This window comes from Podarcis filfolensis, assembly GCF_964270895.1.
Source record: "Podarcis filfolensis genome assembly, chromosome: 8".
In the NCBI taxonomy this organism is placed as follows: Eukaryota; Metazoa; Chordata; class Lepidosauria; order Squamata; family Lacertidae; genus Podarcis; species Podarcis filfolensis.
The window spans coordinates 89,024,427-89,044,209 of NC_139611.1; the positions used below are offsets into that span (position 1 = coordinate 89,024,427).

General features: G+C 49.3%; 1 protein-coding gene and 1 long non-coding RNA gene across 6 annotated transcripts in view; both read left to right on the forward strand.

Annotated features, from left to right (window-relative positions):
• LOC310769202 overlaps nt 1-19,783 on the forward strand; it is a 159,198-nt gene that overhangs the window by 81,674 nt on the left and 57,741 nt on the right. The window lies entirely within an intron of this gene.
• Nucleotides 1-19,783, forward strand: part of LOC310768688 (transmembrane protein 87A-like) — a gene marked incomplete at its 5' end in the record, with an annotated part of 32,496 nt that overhangs the window by 10,341 nt on the left and 2,372 nt on the right. The window contains 15 exons of one of the 5 annotated variants that reach the window (XM_083627327.1): nt 759-818; nt 3,429-3,605; nt 4,695-4,791; nt 6,032-6,096; nt 6,588-6,771; nt 7,457-7,556; nt 9,717-9,810; nt 9,914-9,985; nt 11,734-11,842; nt 13,247-13,305; nt 14,623-14,726; nt 15,846-15,925; nt 17,076-17,137; nt 18,625-18,677; nt 19,234-19,264. In XM_083627327.1, the coding sequence (XP_083483453.1) occupies nt 759-818; nt 3,429-3,605; nt 4,695-4,791; nt 6,032-6,096; nt 6,588-6,771; nt 7,457-7,556; nt 9,717-9,810; nt 9,914-9,985; nt 11,734-11,842; nt 13,247-13,305; nt 14,623-14,726; nt 15,846-15,925; nt 17,076-17,137; nt 18,625-18,677; nt 19,234-19,264 (1,347 nt within the window). Of the gene's footprint in view, nt 1-758; nt 828-3,428; nt 3,606-4,694; nt 4,792-6,031; nt 6,097-6,587; nt 6,772-7,456; nt 7,557-9,716; nt 9,811-9,913; nt 9,986-10,722; nt 10,792-11,733; nt 11,843-13,246; nt 13,306-14,622; nt 14,727-15,845; nt 15,926-17,075; nt 17,138-18,624; nt 18,678-19,233; nt 19,265-19,783 lie in introns of all 5 variants that reach the window. The other 4 variants (XM_083627323.1, XM_083627325.1, XM_083627324.1 and 1 more) reach the window with 4 other exon arrangements.

A 19,783-nucleotide genomic window follows, 5' to 3' on the forward strand; every position in this document is an offset into this window, starting at 1 on the left:
CTGAAGATCGTGACCCCTTTGCTCCTCCTTGGTTCTTTCCTTTTAATCATTTAATGTCTCCACCCCCATCGTTCAGCCCAGACACTGAGGTCCAGCTCCGAGGGCCTTCTGGCGGTTCCCTCCCTGCGAGAAGCCAAGTTACAGGGAACCAGGCAGAGGGCCTTCTCGGTGGTGGCACCCACCCTGTGAAACGCCCTCCCACCAGATGTCAAAGAGAACAACAACTACCAGACTTTTAGAAGACATCTGAAGGCAGCCCTGTTTAGGGAAGCTTTTAATGTTTAATAGGTTATTGTATTTTAGTCTTCTGTTGGAAGCCGCCCAGAGTGGCTGGGGAAACCCAGCCAGATGGGCGGGGTATAAATAATAAATTAGGATTAGGATTATGATTTTGTTGTATTTAACCTTGTTTTTTACGTTGTATTCCAATCAACTTGTTTTTATTATTGGTTGTTAGCCGCCCTGAGCCCGGCCTTGGCTGGGGAGGGCGGGGTATAAATAAAATTTATTATTATTCTTATTTACTTGGGGAGGAACCTTGAGGAGCATGGAGGGAAAAGAGGCTTTTCTTTGGGCCAAGTAGAGGTAGAAATCTGGCCCAGTTTTGCAGCCAAGGGTTTATCCCCAAATCAGGAGATGTGGGGTGCGTTTTCCCTTCGGAATTGCAAATTGGCGAGGGGTCGTGCGGGGGGGGGGGGGCTTTCGTCGGGAGAAAAGAACAGGGCGCTAACAACCGGCTGTCTCCCTTTCTTTTCCAGCTGCACTTCCCAGAGCTGCCAAAGCCCCAAAAGCTTCAGCCTTTCAAGGAAGAAGGCGTGGTCAGTTCGGTCAGTGGAGAGTCGGGGAACTGGGGGGCTGGGGAACGGGACTGTGGTCTCACTCTAGACAGAAGTCCCTGGCCTTGTTATTGCTGCCCGACGACATAGTGAGGGGCTGCAGGCTTGCTTTAAAGGAGGGGGTTGGGTTGGATGGCCATTAAACTGTGGAACTCACTGCCACAAGGGAGACAGGATGCTGGACTAGAAGGGCCACTGACCTGATCCTGCAGGCTCTCCTTATGTTCTTTCTCGTACTTACTGGACCGCCTCTCCTGGTATGCCCCATGGAGAGCCTCAAGGTCCATAAATAGCAACACCCTAGTGGTCCCAGGCCCTAAGGAAGTTAGATTGCCAGAGCCAGGGCCTTTTCAACTCTGCCTCATGAGATCAGGGTCCTGCAGGATCTGATTTCTTTCCGCAGGGCCTGTAAGACAGAGTTGTTCCGCCTGGCTTTTGGCTTGGAGTCAATTTGATTCCCTCCCCCTCTTTTTTTCCTTTCTCCTTCTGTGATGGAACTCCTATTTGGGGATTTCCCTAGCTTTTTTCTGTCCCACGTAGGGCCAGTCTGGATAGTTAGCCTTGGTGAAGACTTGACGTTTTCATCACCCAAAAGGTTTCTGATTGAGTTTCCACTGAAATGAGGCAGCATTTTAATGTTTTAATGTTGTTTTTTAAGCTGTATTTCAATCAATTGCTTTTATACCTGGTGTTAGCTGCCCTGAGCTCTGTCTTGGCTGGGGAGGGTGGGGTATAAATAAATAAATTATTATTATTATTATTATTATTATTATTATTATTATTAGAGCAACAGCAGGGGAAGACGCTTACTCTCCTTATGGGATTTCTGGAAGCAAGCAGCCCTGTATCGGGTAGACCTTAGGCCTGATCCACAAGCTCTTCTTCCGCTCAGCGCTGCAAGTGCTGCTCTTAACTGCGCCCCCGGGCCAGCCTTAAATGAAATTCAGTGGTGCGATAGATCTTCCCACTAGGCCAGATGGTTCTTCCCTAAATAGGCAGGGTGTTTCTGTACCATTCAGCATGGCCGGGGGGGGGGGGCGAGCAAAGCCAGAAGGAAAGTGGGCAGTGCAAATTTTACCATTGTGGGGTAAGCTAGTTTCCATGGATACTCAAACACTCCTCTCTCTCCTCCATCCAAGGGAGCCAGAGCTATTATCAGTATATTCCAGGGGTGCAGTCCATCCAGAAAAAACAAACTCTCAAGGCGGGGGGGGGGAGCTGGGGGAGGAGTGTGGCCTGAGGGGGAGTCCCAAATGGGAGTTGGAGGGTAGCATTAATAATAATAATAATAATGATAATAATAATAATAATAATAATAATAATAATAATAATAATAATAATATATATACAGTGGTACCTCTGGATACGAATGGGATCCGTTCTGGAGCCCTGTTCGCATCCAGAAGCGAACGCAACCCGCATCTGCGTGTGTGGATCGCGATTTGCCACTTCCGAGCATGCGCATGACATTATTTTGACCATCTGCGCACGCACGAGCGGCAAAACCTGGAAGTAACGCGTTCTGTTACTTCCGGGTCACCGCGGAGCGCAATCCGAAAGCGTTCAACCTGAAGCACATTTAATCCGAGATGTCCCTGCTCCTGCCAACCTAGCAGTTCGAAAGCACATCAAAGTGCAAGTAGATAAATAGGTACCACTCCAGCGGGAAGGGAAACGGCGTTTCCGTGCGCTGCTCTGGTTCGCCAGAAGCGGCTTAGTCATGCTGGCCACATGACCTGGAAGCTGTACGCCAGCTCCCCCGGCCCGTAAAGCAAGATGAGCGCCGCAACCCCAGAGTTGGCCACGACTGGACCTAATGGTCAGGGGTCCCTTTACCTTTATGACTGTATTATTATTTTTTATACCCCTCCCATCTGGCTGGGTTTCTCCAGACACTCTGGACGGCTTCCAACCAAATATTAAAAGCACAATACAGCATTAAACATTAAAAACTTCCCTAAACTTCCCTTCCCTTGCCAGACTCAAAGTTTCCCCCCTATCCCTGGCATAACAGCAGATATCGCTGGTGGCTTTGCTGCAGCCCTGTGGATGTTCCGCCTGATTTTCTCCGAAATCGCTAACTGCTGGGTATCAGATGCAGTTTCCCTTGCTTGCCACCCCCTCTTTCAGTGGGTGAGAGAGAGAAGGCTACTTGAAGAGCAATTGTAACCAACAAATTAGGCTAGTAGGACTACAAGAAGTTTTGTAAGGAGAAATACAAGAAGTGTTACAAAATGGATAAAGAATACAGATGATTGGTTATGAGTTTTAAATGCAATAAGAAAAGTAAGAAATGTATACTAAGAGATGAGATTGGAAAATTTTCAGACAAGACCAATGGAAGTAAAAAAAAAAAAATGAATAAGATGTAAACGTATGTTTAATTACTGTTGAAAATGGTATGTTAAAACTAATAAAAATTTATATATAAAAAAGAGAGAGAAGGGATATTCCCCCCCCCTTCCTGGGACCCTTTGCAATTTGCAGCCACAGCGGCTCCCAAGAGCGAGAGGTAGACCGATTCCTCCAAGAGACGCTGCCCTTTTGTTGGCGCTCCCAATGCCGATGCCCATTTTCCCGTTTTGCCCGCAGCCCCAGTCGGGAGTGAAGAAGAGGGAGGCTCCCAGGCAGCCAGAAGAAAAGGCCGTGGGGAAGGAAACTGGAGCCACACAGGAGAGCAAGGATGTTGCGCAGCCGGCTGCCTCGGCCAGCGAGAAGGAAGACAAAGGCACCGCGAAGAGCGCAGTGGCAAAGAAGCAGAAGTTAGAGGTTGGTTGTTGTCGTTTAGTCGTTTAGTCATGTCAGCCTCTTCGTGACCTCCTGGACCAGAGCACGCCAGGCACAGATCCTGCTTTCAGGTTTCCTGGAAGTGGCAGGTCAGCCGCTGTGAGAACAGGATGCTGGACTAAATTGGCCAACGGCCTGATCCAGGAGGCTCTTCTCCTGTTACGATACGATATGATACGATACTCTTTGCTGTCATTGTCCCATACAGAACAACGAAATTGAAAAATCTACATCAGACATTCAAAACCAACAAGCCTGCTGTCCCAACTATCCCAGCCTGGTTAGCCCCCTACAAACTCTGATACCCCATAATTAAATACAATTTACTCCCATAGAGACTGCCTTCCACTGCGTTTAAAACCAGAATTGCATTTGGATAGAAACTGTTTCTCAGGCAGCTGGTCCTAGTCTTTAAAACCCTGTACCGTCTTCCAGAAGGCAGAAGCTGAAAGAGATCATTTCCGGGGTGCGCACTATCCTGCGCTATTCTCTGCAGCTTTCTTATGACACCTGGAAGCATAGATTTGATCCAAGGTGTGAAGAGGGCACCCAATTATTCTCTCCGCAGTCTTTACAACCCTGGACAGCATTGTTTTTCCCCTGGCCTTGCAGCTCTCAAACCATACACACAGACCATAAGTTGATACACTCTCCACAGTACAATGGTGAAATGCCATCAACAGGTCCTTTGAGAGATTGTTTTTCCGGAGGATTCTCAGAAAATATAACCTCTGCTGTGCTCTCTTCATCAGGTCTTTACTGTTTTCTCCCCAGGTTAGGTCACCTCTCAACTCCATTCCCAGAAATCAAAACACTGAGACCTGTTCCACACACTTCCCCTCAATAATGAGTGGCTGAATATTCAATTTACATTTCCTAAAGTCCACAATAATCTCTCTTGTTTTCTTTAAGTTAAGTTCTTCTTCCTCTGTGCCACAAATCCAGCAGCAAGGAACTGGGAGGGGGGAGGAAGGAGGGGGTGGGTGCAAGTTTGGCACAGCTTCGAAGTTTCCATGAATTCTGGCCGCAGTGCCAGAACCTTGGCTGACCCAGGGGGGGGGTTGTTTCCAGGTTTCGACGGTTGCCGTGACCTGGGAGGACGGGCCTTATGTCTTCATCCTCAGGATCTTCAGCACCAAGATGCCGTCTCCTAACTGGGAGATCAAAAGTGAGTGAAATGGCGCAGCTTTTCCGTGGGCAGCGAGGGTTCAGCGGAGCGGCGTTGGAGTCGGTGGGGAAAGTTTGCCTTTGCGCGAGAAACGAGCCAGGATGCTCTGTGCCTGGCGTTAGATACCCGGGTGAAGAGATGGGCTTTGTTTTCCAGCTCTGTTGTGTATAATGCAGGGTGGATAAAAATCAATGGGTTTTTTAAAAATAGTAGTCAAAAAAATCAGATTTATATAATACAGTATACAAAGAATAGAAATAAAAACATCAATTATATCAAATACCTTTTAGGGCTTTGAATCAATGGTCAAATAGTGGGTCTTATTCTGATTGCCCAGCTAAAAACCTTGCAGCCTTTGCTGTCACCTGCTCCTCTTGATCTGCCAAGAGAAAGGACACTGGGGCAGTGGCTGGGCAACCCCGAATGGGCAATAAAAGAGGGGTGATAATCTCATTCCTCAAGTCTTTATAAAGAGTACAAGCCACAAGGGCATGCGCCACCGATTTGCAACAGCCATCTCCACAGGGACATAAGCGTTTCTCGTGTGCAATCTGTTGGAATCGTCCCTCAAGTCCAGCCAAGGGCAAGACATTCAATCTTGCGAGAGTAAAAACGCGTCTATATTTTAGGATTGCTCGGTTTTGCAGATAGAGTGCCAGAGAGTCGAAATGGGAAGGTGGAAAATAGTCATACTGTGGGCAAAATTTCCTTATTGTGGCCAAGTTGTTCTGATGCTCGATATCTTTTAGGCTCTGACAAATTAGACTGTTTGCTTGACTAAAACCCACAGTGAGTGGCTGTTGTGGTGATAAAACACAGGAGTGAAGTTTTTGATAGACAGTTTTAGTCCAGGCGCTTTTGGGATCTTGTAGCACGAGGGATATTAGACTGGGGGGATTTGAGTTTAGGCGAAGCCAATAGTTGAGTGACCTACGCCAGATCCATGATTCTACCAAGGGAAGATTAGCCTCGAGGCGCAATGATGTGTTTGGGACACGGAGGGACAGAGGAAATTGGCCTGAAGAGCTTTGACTGGACAGCTTCCGTAGACCCAAGGTGAGTGCCTGTCCAAATCTGAGCCCCGTATAATAGCTGTGCTGGCAGTTTAGCTTGGAACTGTCCCAGGACCGAGGGTATATGTTTGCCACCTTTTGTGTGGCAAAAGCGTGCCAGAATTTGGGTGCTTCCTCTCCCGTAGCCCCTTCCGCTCACCTGTCTCCTTTCCCCCTCCAACTTTCAGTGGACGTGCAGATGAAGCATCCAGACCACCAGTACATCTCTGCCTCCGAGTGGCCTCTGATGGTGGTGAGTTCTTTTCCTCCCCGTGGGTTCCCCCTGTGGGGCTCGGCGATGCTGCGTGTGGGGTCCGACGGGCAGCTCAGAGAGACTGACAACCAGCACAGCTGTTTCAAAACAAAGAGACCCCGGGCGGGCAATGATGTGCTTTGGACCAATCAAATTTTCCGAGTCGTCTCCAAGGGCAGCCCCACGTAGAGCGCATGGCAGTAGTCCAGCCTGGAAGCTGGCGGAGTACAGCGGCCAAGACACCTCTGTCCAGTAGTTGCCGCTGTGTCAGGATTCCTGTCTTGACCCATTTCTATATACTGTGTCAGTTTCCAGGTGTTGGGACTACAGTTCCCAGCATCCAGTGTGGCCCGATCGCCATGGATGATGGGAGTTGTAGTCCAGCAAGGTCCGGAGGGCCCTGTTTTTGCTGTCCCTGCAGAGCTGGTTGCTGCTGCTGCTCCTCCTCCTCCAGCCTCATCCCTCTCCTGTGCCCTTTCCTCCCCCCGTAGTTCTACATGGTGATGTGCATTGTCTACGTGCTTTACGGGGTCCTCTGGCTGGTCCTGCTGGCCTGCTACTGGCGAGACATCCTTCGCATCCAGTTCTGGATTGGCGGGGTCATCCTCCTGGGAATGCTAGAGAAGGCCGTCTTCTACGCAGAGTTCCAGAGCATCCAGAGCCAAGGGACCTCAGGTCAGTGGGGACTTGCGGACAGCGACTTGCTTTGCAATACAGTGGACACTTGGGTTGCAAACGGATCCGTGCGGAAGGCATGCTCACAACCTGCAGCAGTGTGTCTGCGCACACGCGGGTTGCAATTTGGTGCTTCTGCGCATGCGCGAAACCCGGAAGTAACCCCTTCTGGTTTTCGGCCGTCTGTAACCCGAAAATGGCAGCCTGAAGCATCTGTAACCTGAGGTATGACTGTACACACACACAGAGAGTTCCCAGGATTCCTTGGGTGAAGCCGCCATGACCGTTTAAAGCAGCACTGTGGAGCTTTAAATGTATGATGTGGACCAGGTACCCCCAACCTTCGGCTCTCCAGATGTTTTGGGACTACAACTCCCATCATCCCCTGACCACTGGTCCTGTTAGTTAGGGATGGTGGGAGTTGTAGTCCCAAAACATTTGGAGGCCGAGTTTGCCTATGCCTGGGCTAAACTACCCTTCTCCAGGCTGGACCCCACCCAGATGTTTCAGACTTCATCAGGGATGATGGGAGTTGTAGTCCCCAAACATCTGGAGGGCCGCAGGTTGGGGACGCCCGGTGTGGACCTTGCAGGAAGTTTCTGGTTCCTCTCTGCAGGGTCTGCCCCACATTTTCACAGCCTCTGCCTTCTCTCAAAATGGTGCCTTCTCTCCTCCTGCTTTCCAGTTCAAGGGGCGGTGATATTTGCCGAGGTCCTGTGTGCCGTGAAGAGGATGCTGGCCCGGGTGCTGGTCATCATCGCTAGCCTGGGATACGGCATCGTCAAGTGAGTGTGTCGGCCAGGGAGAGGGGGCCAGCCCCTTGGCCAAAGCGGCGGAGGACACCTGCTTGGTGTGCAGAAGGCCCCAACGTCAGTCCCTGATGTCGCCGGTTAATTTTCCTGGGATAGGGAAGACCTCATGGAGATCCTCGGCTAGGGCGGTGGGAGGGCCTTTTCGGTGTTCCCCACTTGAGGGCCGTGTTCTTTTCCGGGGGCCGGATGGAAGTGGGGGCCGGGGCTAGGGGCATGTGGGGCAGCCAGTTGTATAATAATAATAATAATAATAATAATAATAATAATAATAATAATTAATCTATATCTATACCCCACCTATCTGGCTGGGTTTCCCCAGCCACTCTGGGCGGCTTCCAACAAAACACTAAAATACAATAAATATTAAAAGCTTCCCTAAACAGGGCTGCCTTCGGATGTCTTCTAAATGTCAGTTAGTTATTTTTCTCTTTGACATCTGAAGGGAGGGTGTTCCACAGGGCAGGTGCCACCACCGAGAAGGCCCTCTGCCTGGTTCCCTGTAACCTCACTTTTTGCAATGAGGGAACTGCCAGAAGGCCCTCAGCACTGGACCTCAGTGTCCGGGCAGAATGATGGAGGTGGAGACGCTCCTTCAGGTATACAGGACTTAAAGGGCTTTCAAGGTCAGCACCAACACTTTGAATTGTGCTCGGAAACGGACTAGGACCCAATGTGGGTCTTTCAGGACCGATGTTATATGATCTCAGCGGCCGCTCCCAGTCACCAGTCTAGCTGCCGCATTCTGGATTAGTTGTAGTTTCCGGGTCACCTTCAAAGGTAGCCCCACATAGAGCGCATGGCAGTAGTCCAAGCAGGAGTTAACCAGAGCATGCACCACTCTGGCCAGACAGTCTGCGGGCAGATAAGGTGTCATCCTGCGTACCAGATGGAGCTGGTAGACAGCTGCCCTGGACACAGAATGGACCTGCGCCTCAATGGACAGATGTGAGTCCAGAATGACTCCCAGGCTGCACACCTGGTCCTTCAGGGGCACAGTTGCCCCATTCAGGACCAGGGAATCCTCCACACCTGCCTGCCTCCTGTCCCCCCAAAACAGTACTTCTGTCTTGTCAGGATTCAACCTCAATCCTTAGCCGCCATCTGTCCTCCAACCGCCTCCAGACACTCACACAGGACCTTCACCTAGTTTCCAACACACCCTTCTCTATCAGTCATCGGAGCAGGAGACCCTTAATCTCAGGGCTATGGGTTTGAGCCCCATCAGGTCTAAAATTTCCTGCAAATCAGTGGGTTGGACTAGATGATCTACAGGGTCCCTTTCTGCTCTGTGGTTCTATCCTCCACCCAGGGAAGCAAGGGGCATTCCCAGATGCCTGGGCACTTCCGGGCCGAGCAAACTCGGGTTGCAGAGCAGGGCATAGGCTGGGAGGTGTTCTGAGGGCCACTTGGAAAGGCCTGGAGGGCCACATCTGGCTCCAGGTCTGAAGTTCCCCAGCCTGCCCCAGCCATTGCCTGTCTGAGTTCTGGCTCAATTGTCTTCCTATGGGTTTTGTGCCGCTTAGGCAGGGGCCAGCAAATGTTTTCAGCAGGGGGCCGGTCCACTGTCCCTTAGACCTTGTGGGGGGCCGGACTATATTTTGGAAAAGAAAAAAAAAAGAATGAATTCCTATGTCCCACAAATAACCCAGAGATGCATTTTAAATAAAAGCACACGTTCTACTCATGTAAAAACACGCTGATTCCCAGACCACCCACAGGCCGGATTTAGAAGGTGATTGGGCCGGATCCGGCCCTGTTTAGGGAAGCTTTTAATGTTTCATAGATTATTATATTTTAATATTCTATTGGAAGCCGCCCAGAGTGACTGGGGAAACTCAGCCAGATGGGCAGGGTATAAATAATAAATTATTATTATTATTATTATTATTATTATTATTATTATTATTATTATTATCTATTTGCCTCTTTGGGGCTGTTGCATCCTCTCGCCTGGGAGACGTTCTCGGATCATAGAACCGGTCGCCAGAATTGCAGCACTGGGATGGGACCTCCCAAGGTCATCTGGCCCAACCCACTGCGACGCAGGAATCGCGGCAAAGCGCCGTCCCGTTCACAAGAGACCTGCCCCGTTTTTCCGGCTCCTCGACTTCTGCCCCTCTTTTCTCTCCGCAGGCCACGGCTGGGGGCTCTCTTGAATCGGGTCGTGGGCGTGGGCCTGATGTACTTGATCTTCTCCATCATCGAGGGGGTCCTGCGGGTCAAATCGGTAAGGGCGGGCGGCGGGGGGGGGGAGGCAGGGTGGGTATCGGTGGAGGGGGGTTTAAGCCCAGGAACAGCCTCTCAGCCTGACTGTCCCCCTCCCACCCCAGGAGCAAACTAAAGCCGCCGCGCTCATCTGTGAAATTTTCCTGGCGTTTGTGGATTCGTGTATCGTCTGGTGGATATCCTTTACTAGGGACTAGAAACTTGGGCAGTTTGCCTTCTCTTTGCTCTTCCCTTGCCTTGGAATGGAGATTGGGAGGGGGGTTTCTAAATGAATGGAGAAGGATAAAGCTTTGCAATCTAATCCGGCAGCCCACAAAGGATTTCTGCATCTCCACCCCCATCGTCCAGCCCGGACACCGGGGTCCATCTCCTGAGGGCCTTCTGGCCCTTCCCTCCCTGCAAGAAGCAAAGCTACAGGGAACCAGGCAGAGGGCCTTCTCGGTGCTGGCGCCCGCCCTGTGGAACGCCCTCCCATCAGATGTCAAGGAAATAAGCAACTATCTGACTTTTAGGAGACATCTGAAGGCAGCCCTTCAAAACCCAACAAGCCTGCTATCCCAGCTATGCCAACCTGGTTAGCCCCCTAAAAACTCTGATACCCCATTTTTAAATAACAATATACTCCCACAGAGACTCCTTACACTGTGTTTAAAACCAAAATCACATTTGGGTAGAAGTTGTTTCCCAGTCCTAGTTTTATAACCCAAACGCTTTATATCGCGTGGTCGCCTGGAAGTGAATGTCCGCTCACCCTAGGCGCCTGGCTTGTTCAATGAGCTGTTTGATTCTCCGCTGCAAATCGATTCAGCTTCCCGCCTGCACTTTGGCCTCCCTGCTCTTTCTGCCTCTCCTCTTCACCACCTCTTTCTCCTTCTTTTCTCTTGTCTCCCCCCCCCCCCCCATTTTATCGCAGGCGCAAGACGACTTGGTGCTGCTAGCTGCTATCCCTCTGGCTATGCTCGACTCTGCCCTCTGCTGGTGGATATCCTCTGTGCTCTGCCTGGCCGGGTCGGGGCCCGACTCTCGTTCAGTTTCGCCTGCATGTGCCTTTCGGTTTCTTGCCCTCCTTCCCCGGAAAATCATTTTTCCAATGGTCTGCTCCTTTTTGGCTGGTTGAGCCCCCTGTCCGTAGCGACGCTCCTTATCTGCTGGGAAGGCATAGTTGGCAGTAGTTAGAACATGGGAACAACCCAGTGAGACCCAGATAGACTGCGTCTGGACCTGGAGGCTCTATAAAAAGAACCCTGTGGGGTCTGGCCAGCATGCTGTTCTCATGGGAGCCAACCAGAGGCCTGTGGGACAAACCCACAAGCAGGACCTAAGCTCAGGAGCCCTCTCTCCTCCCCACTCTTAATAACAGTAATAAATAATAAATAAAATTTTATTTATATCCCGCTCTCCCCAGCTGAAGCCGGGCTCAGAGCGGCAAACAACAGTAAAAGTAACACAGCATTCTAAAATCAATTCATTCTAAAGTCAAATTAATGGCAACCATTGGGCTAGAGTTCTGTGAGGATTACCAAAGGAGGAGGTCAGGCTGTGCCTTGGCCAAAGGCCTGGTGGAACAGCTCTGTCTTGCAGGCCCTGCGGAAAGATGTCAGGTCCCGCAGGGCCCTGGTCTCTTGTGACAGAGCGTTCCACCAGATCGGGGCCACGGCCGAAAAAGCCCTGTCTCTGGTTGAGGCCAGCCTAACCTCTCTGTGGCCTGGGACCTCCAAGATGTTTTTGTTTGAAGACCGTAAGGTCCTCCGTGGGGCATACCAGGAGAGGCATACCAGGAGAGGTATGTCCGTGGGACATACCGTAGGTATAATAATAATAATTTTATTATTTATATTCGGCCCATCTGGCTGGGTTTCCCCCCAGCCACTCTATCTCCCCCCCCCCACCGCCACCCACTGCTGTCTTCCTTAACGAGCAACACATCCTCATTAGCCTGGTGCAAACCATGAAGCTGCTGAAACTGCGCCGGAACCTGGTCAAGCTCTCGCTCTACCGCCATTTCACCAACACGCTCATCTTCGCCGTCATCGGTGAGTCTGGGGGAGAAGGGGGACCCCAACCTGTCTGCTTTGTGTCTGTATTATGTGTGCGTCCAGGTTTCCCTGTCCCATCTGTAGGCAGAATTCACGAGATAGTTGAGCTGATTGGGACCCCCAGAGGTTATCCACCCCGACGCCCGGAAGTAAGGCAGGGATTGCTGTAGCTGTCAACTTTCCCCTTTTCTATTCCCTATTCGGAATAAGGGGATTTCCCTTAAAAAAAGGGAACCGTTGACAGCTATGATCCGGGATTGCGGCTAAGGGGTCCCTGGCAGGTAGCCGCCCAGTGTCCGCGGAAGATTTATTCTCTGATCCAAAAGCCCACCATGGAAGGTAGTAGAATTCTCACCATGGGGAAACGTGAGATTTTCAGAAGTACAGTGGTCCCTTGGTTCTCAAACTCAATCCGGAATTCCGTTCCAAAACCAAAGCGTTCCAAAGCCAAGGTGCGCTTTCCCCTAGAAAGTAATGCAAAATGGATTGATCCAGTAGTGTCCAAACTTTTTACAAAGAGGGCCAGATTTGATGAAGTGAAGGGCCGTGAGGGCCGACCAAAGTTGTTTTTTAGGATTGAAGTTGTTGAGGTCTTTTCAGGATTTTAACCCAGGAAATAAACTGCCACAGGGGCTGGATGAAGCCCAAAGCGGACTTCGGACATGCCTGGGTTAATCCGTTCCAGACTTTTAAAAGCAACCCCTAAAACAGCCATTGAACATGAATTTTACCATCTAACGAGACCATTGATCCATAAAATGGAAGCAATAAGCAATGTACTGCAGTCACACAATCAATCAATCAATCAATCAATCAATAAATCAGTAGCTGAACTGGGTTCCACACAGTCACAAAAACATAACATAAAAGAGCCACAAAAATGCAAAATAAATAGCAAAAACAGACCGACCTCAACATAACACTCAAATCGGAGCACGTTCGGCTTCCGAAAAAAGTTCACAAACCGGAACACTCACTTCCGGGTTTGCAGCGTTTGGGTTCCAAGGTGTTTGAGAACCAAGAGACCACTATACCTAAATAAATAACTCTCTTTAAGTTGCAGTAATCCCCAAAAGAGCTCCGATGCGCACTGAGCGCACTTGGTGCACACAGATAGCTGATGCTCCTGGAGGCAGGTGATGAAACAGGCCACCCTGGCTGGCAGGCTGAAGAGGAGCCCTCCACGCTGCAACCTTACGTTGCAGCGCTGACTTGCATCTTGGTTATTCCCCAAAGGGAATAATCAAGCGATGGACATCCCAAAAAACACCTGCGGTCGTATTGAAAGGCAGGATACCTGGAGGTCGCAGAGGGCGCCGCTGGTTTAAATGGCGCAAGATAAATATTTGACATTGCTGCCAAAGTCTCATCCAACTCACCCAAAATTTGTTTCCTCTGCAGCGTCTGTTATCTTCATTATCTGGACCACTAAGACTTTCAGGCTCGCCACGTGCCAGGCAGTGAGTACTGAGGAACCCCATCCAAATGGGGGGGGCGGGCGTGGGGACATTTTTGGGGGGTTGTTGAGCTGATGGCAATTATTATCTACATTTGAACAGATCTTTACAAATATTGTTTAAATCCTGTTAAGAGTTTTAGCTGCTTTTCAGCGATAGTTACCGTCCTTTTCCGTGTATAAGACTAGGGGTTTTTTTACTTTAAAATTATGTGGAAAACTGTGGGTCGTCTTATACACGGATAATGAATGGTAGGGATTTCTTAAATTGGAGTCCCTAATAATAGGGGGCGTCTTATACGCGGAAAAATACGGTATATATCGGGTCAGCAAACTTTTTCAGCAGGGGGCCTGTCCACTGTCCCTCAGACCTTGTGGGGGGCCGGACTATATTTTGGGGGGGGAACGAATTCCTATGCCCCACAAAGAACCCAGAGGTGCATTTTAAGTAACAGGACACATTCTACTCATGTAAAAACAGGCTGATTCCCGGACCGTCCGGGGGCCAGATTTAGAAGGCAATTGGGCCGCATCCGGCCCCCGGGACTTAGTTTGCCTACCCATGGTATATATGTTTTCAGCTTTTTGTATTTTACCTGTGCAAGCTGCCTCAAGTTCCAGTCTAGGAAAAATATCATTATTATTGTCGCTATCATCGCTTCTCCCCATGTCAAAGAAATCCTATTGGTGCACCTTTTTTTTTCTTAAAAGCTCATTCGTGTCCTTACCTGGCAGTGGAGACACCTTGAACATGAAGTGTCCTTGAGTTCTCTCCAGATATGCCAAAAGAGCAAGGCTGGGTCTGGGGTTTGGGAGGAGAGTAGGCCAAGTTTGATTCAGGATGAGATTAATCTCTTCAGATTAGCCTCAACCAGAGGCAGGGCCTTCTAAGTGATGGCTCCAGCCTGGTGGAATGCTCTGTCTCATGAGACCAGGGCCCTGCAGGATCTGATTTCTTTCCGAAGGGCCTGTAAGACAAGAGTTGTTCCGCCTGGCCTTCGGCTTGGAATCAACTTGATCCCCTCCCCTCTTTTCTTTTCGCTTTCTCCTTCTGTGATGAAACTCCTATTTGGGGACTTCCCTGGCTTTTTTCTGGCCCACGTAGGACCAGTCTGGATAGTTGGCCTTGGTGAAGACTTGCCGTTTTCATCCCCAAAAAGTTTTTGATTTGAGTTTCTACTGAAATGGGGCTGCATTTTAACGTTGTATTTTAATCAATTGTTTTTATACCTGGTGTTAGCTGCCCTGAGCCCGGTCTTGGCTGGGGAGGGCGGGGTATAAGTAAAATTTATTATTATTATTATTCCTTGTTGCTCATCAGGACTGGCGAGAGCTGTGGATCGACGATGCTTTTTGGAGGTTCCTCTTCTCTATCATCCTTCTGGTGATCATGTTCCTCTGGAGACCCTCGGCCAATAACCAAAGGTACAGCAACCTCTGGGCAGGCGATGCTCTGAAGCACAACTTGATTCTGAGGTTGAATCCTGACAAGACAGAAGGACTGTTTTTGGGGGACAGGAGGCAGACAGGTGTGGAGGACTCCCTGGTCCTGAATGGGGTAACTGTGCCCCTGAAGGACCAGGTGCGCAGCCTGGGAGTCATTTTGGACTCACAGCTGTCCATGGAGGCGCAGGTCCATTCTGTGTCCAGCTGTCTACCAGCTCCATCTGGTACGCAGGATGAGACCCTATCTGCCTGCAGACTGCCTCGCCAGAGTGGTGCATGCTCTAGTTATCTCCTGCTTGGACTACTGCAATGCGCTCTACGTGGGGCTACCTTTGAAGGTGACCCGGAAACTGCAACTAATCCAGAATGCGGCAGCTAGACTGGGGACTGGGAGCGGCTGCTGAGACCACATAACACCAGTCCTGAAAGACCTACATTGGCTCCCAGTACGTTTCCGAGCACAATTCAAAGTGTTGGGACTGACCTCTAAAGCCCTAAATGGCCTCAAAGGCCCAGTATACCTGAAGGAGCGTCTCCACCCCCATCATTCTGCCCAGACACTGAGGTCCAGCTTTGATGGCCTTCTGGTGGTTCCCTCCCTGTGAGAAGTGAGGTTACAGGGAACCAGGCAGAGGGCCTTCTCGGTGGTGGCACCTGCCCTGTGGAACGCCCTCCCATCAGATGTCAAGGAAATAAACAACTATCTGACTTTTAGAAGACATCTGAAGGCAGCCCTGTTTAGGGAAGCTTTTAATGTTTAATAGGTTATTGTATTTTAATATTCTGTTGGAAGCTGCCCAGAGTGGCCAGGGAAGCCCAGCCAGATGGGCGGGGTAGAAATAATTAATTATAATTATCATTATTATTATTTTGCTTAGAAGCATTCACTAACTCCTGGCTCGGCCTACCTGATAAGGTTGTTGTGAGGGGAGGGATGAGGAGGCAACGGATGGTGCTTCTTGGAGGAGAAGCAAGCAGGCTGTGAACTGCGGCTTGACGTCTTGGCCGCTCTGCCCAGGCATTGTGGGGTGGGTGGGCTAGATGACAAGCCCCCCCCCCCGCCGGTTCCCTTCTAACTCCGCAACTCTGTGAGTCTAGGTACGCCTTCATGCCCTTGGTGGACGAAGGCAGCGAGCCGGAGGATGAAGACGAGGAGCCCATGGTCAACGAGGCCTTTGGTAAGAGCTCAGCCCCGGGGGGGCCTCACCGCATTGTGTGGGGCAGGCCTGGGGGTGGGGGGCTCAGGGAGGTGAAGTTGGAGCATCTCTCCAGGCTGCTGGCTGTCAGTCGTTTCCCGGAGAGGCACAACGTAAGACGTAAAGATTCCCGCTGGGGAAAACGAAAACATGCAGCTTTCTCAAGTGATGCAAATTTGCATGGGCTGCATCAATAGGAGTATAGCATCTAGATCAAGGGAAGTAATAGTGCCACTGTATTCTGCTCTGGTCAGACCTCACCTGGAGTACTGTGTCCAGTTCTGGGCACCACAGTTCAAGAAGGACACTGACAAACTGGAACGTGTCCAGAGGAGGGCAACCAAAATGGTCAAAGGCCTGGAAACGATGCCTTATGAGGAACGGCTAAGGGAGCTGGGCATGTTTAGCCTGGAGAAGAGGAGGTTAAGGGGTGATACGGACACGGAGCAATGGATCCAAACTACAAGAAAGAAGATTCCACCTAAACATTAGGAAGAACTTCCTGACAGTAAGAGCTGTTGGACAGTGGAATTTGCTGCCAAGGAGTGTGGTGGAGTCTCCTTCTTTGGAGGTCTTTAAGCAGAGGCTTGACAACCATATGTCAGGAGTGCTCTGATGGTGTTTCCTGCTTGGCAGGGGGTTGGACTCGATGGCCCTTGTGGTCTCTTCCAACTCTATGATTCTATGCATAAATCTTTCCCCCCCCCAAAAAAAATTATTGATTTTTCCAGATTTTTCACACACAAAAAGAAAAAACATGACAAAACACACAACAAAGACAATAAACTAGACACAAAAAAGGATTATTACTTCAAATACCTAAATCTCTTAACATTGGTAACTGACTTCCTCGAGTCCCCTCTATCTGAATTTCATTATATCACCTGTTCTCCAAATTCATATTTCTAATAATATTGACTCCTTTCACATTTGCATAAATCTCATCAAATCAAAATGTATTGCTGAACAAAGTGTAGCCAAAAAAGAATTAAGGAAACGTATTTCCTATGAAATAAACAGGCGTGGTGCATATCTCAGGTTGCGAGGCTAGACTTGTAGGCATAAGGTTCGTAATTTGCTGTAATTGCATAAAATATAAAATCCTTCTTCTCGACCCCACCCTGTTTTTCAGAAGGGATGAAGATGAGAAGTTCGAAACCTGAAGCCAATGGGATCCTCAAGGGAAGCAGAGTGGTAAGGATCCTGCACCCTGTCCTCCGCAAGCTGCAGTCCAGGCACCTCTCCCGGTGGCCTGGTTTGCAAGTCGCACTCAGCCAAACCATGGTTAGCCGGGACCACGAAACCCTGATTCACCCTAAACCATGGTTTGGCCTCGCCTCCTCCTCCTTTTCCTTTCTCTTTTGTCAGTTCTGGATCGTAAGGCAGCTGGCTGCCTCTTCTGGTTGTAGCAAAGTACCCAGTAATCTTATACAGTGGTACCTTGGTTCTCAAACTTAATCCGTTCCGGAAGTCCGTTCCAAAACCAAAGCGTTCCAAAACCAAGGCACGGTTTACCATAGAAAGTCATGCAAAACGGATTAATCCGTTCCAGACTTTTAAAAACAACCCCTAAAGCAGCAATGTAACATGAATTTGACTATCTAATGAGACTATTGATCCATAAAATGATCAGTAATAGAAGTAAAGGTAAAGGTAAGTAGAAGTAATAATAGAAGTAAAGGTAAAGGTACCCCCGCCCGTACGGGCCAGTCATGTCCAACTCTAGGGTTGTGCGCTCATCTCACTCTAGAGGCCGGGAGCCAGCGCTGTCCGGAGACACTTCCGGGTCACGTGGCCAGCGTGACAAAGCTGCTCTGGCGAGCCAGCACCAGCGCCGCACACGGAAACGCCGTTTACCTTCCTGCTAGTAAGCGGTCCCTATTTATCTACTTGCACCCGAGGGTGCTTTCGAACTGCTAGGTTGGCAGGCGCTGGGACCGAGCAACGGGAGCGCACCCCGTCGCGGGGATTAGAACCGCCGACCATGCGATCGGCAAGTCCTAGGCGCTGAGGCTTTTATCCACAGCGCCACCCGCGTCCCTTAATAATAGAAGTACTGTGTTATAAAATAAATACGATAATATGATGAAAATTAAAATTATTTTTTTTCTTACTTGCTCTGATGATAGTCATTGTTTGGATGGGGGACTTTTATCCATTTCCGCAGTCACTCAGTCAATCAGTCAGTAGCTGAACTGGGTTCCACACAGTCACAAAAACAAATTAAGCGAAAAAGCCTCAAAAACAAAAACGCAAAATAAATAGCAAAACCAAAAGCGCCAAATACAGGGGTACCTTGGTTCTCGAACTTAATCCATTCCGGAAGTCCGTATGACTTCTGAAATGTTTGGAGACCAAGACACGGCTTCAGATTGGTGCAGGCACCCCGAAAACAATAGCCGACAGCTGCATCGGATGTTCGGCTTCCGAAAAAACGTTTGAAAACCAGAACACACACTTCCTGGTGTTTAGGAACCAAGGCGTTTGAGAACCAAAGTACCACTGTATTTCTCACAAATAAAAACACACCGATTTTCTGTCTTTGCCATCTTTTTGGGATGGCATCCCGCTCTCTGCTGGCTTTCGGCGCACGTTTGGAGCCAAGTCCAGGTAGTCCTGCGTTTTCCGGTTCTAAAGCCTTGCTGTTCATCCACAAATCTTGCTTCGTTCCCCTTTCTCAGGATGAAGACTTGAAATGGGTTGAAGAAAACATCCCGTCTTCCATGGCTGATGTGTAAGTTGTTGGTTTCCAACCCCTCAAGTGCTTGTTTGTGGGCCGTCAACTGATTTATTGTTCAGCTGTGTAGCATTTAATCAAATAAGCAAGTCAGTGGTTTGGAAATGCATTTTGTGCAAACGTTCTGTAAAGATAGCACTTTGAGGATTCTGCAGTAAAGGGGGCATTCACAATTATTATTATTATTATTTTGGGGATTCTGCAGTAAAGGGGGTGTTCACAGTTATTGTTATTAAAATGTATTAGTCCCTTTTTTGCCACAGCAACTCAGAAGCCTCATTAGACAGCAGCTGGGTGGCCATTTGTGACTGATTCCTCATCAGTGATTCCCTCATTGCCGGGGTAGGGACTAGATATCCCTTGGGGTTCCCTTCCAACTCTACAGCTCTGTGATTCTAGACAGGCCCAAGCTGATTTAATCCGCTCCCGAGTTTGACTCTCCAGTGAAAGACCTCAGTTTTAATTGCTCTGATTTTATTAGTTGACACCTGCAGCCCCTGTCTAGCAATATTACAAAAATTCACACTAATAATCCTCCTTTTCCCTCTTCCAGTGTGCTTCCTCCTTTGTTAGATTCTGACGAGGTAAGCCAAGTTCAGTTTTATTTGTGCGTTTTGTCCTGATGGAGCGGGACCCTTGCTTTGTTCCCAAGCGTGCGCGTTTCATGCGACAGGCACACTGTGTCGGCATTCCTGGCCAGGCCATTGAGACTGCAACCCAGAACTGGATAAACTACCGTATTTTTCGCTCCATAAGACGCACCTGACCATAAGATGCACCTAGTTTTTAGAGGAGGAAAACAAGAAAAAAAAATGTTCTGAATGAAACAGCGGATGTATAATTTTTGTAGTTCATGCTGTGGCCACAGACATGTGATCCGATGGTGAATTTGGGGTGACCCAATGCAAAAATCCTGAGGATCCATGTGGATCCGTGCTTTGTAACCACGTTTTTGCGCCATTGCGGCCCCACAAAACAGTGGATGCATGATTTTTTTGGGTGCAGGCTGTAGACACGGATATGCTATGTGATCTGATGGTGAATTTGGGGTGACCCAATGCAAAAATCCTGAGGATCCATGGGCTTTTACCTCCCCCCTCCCA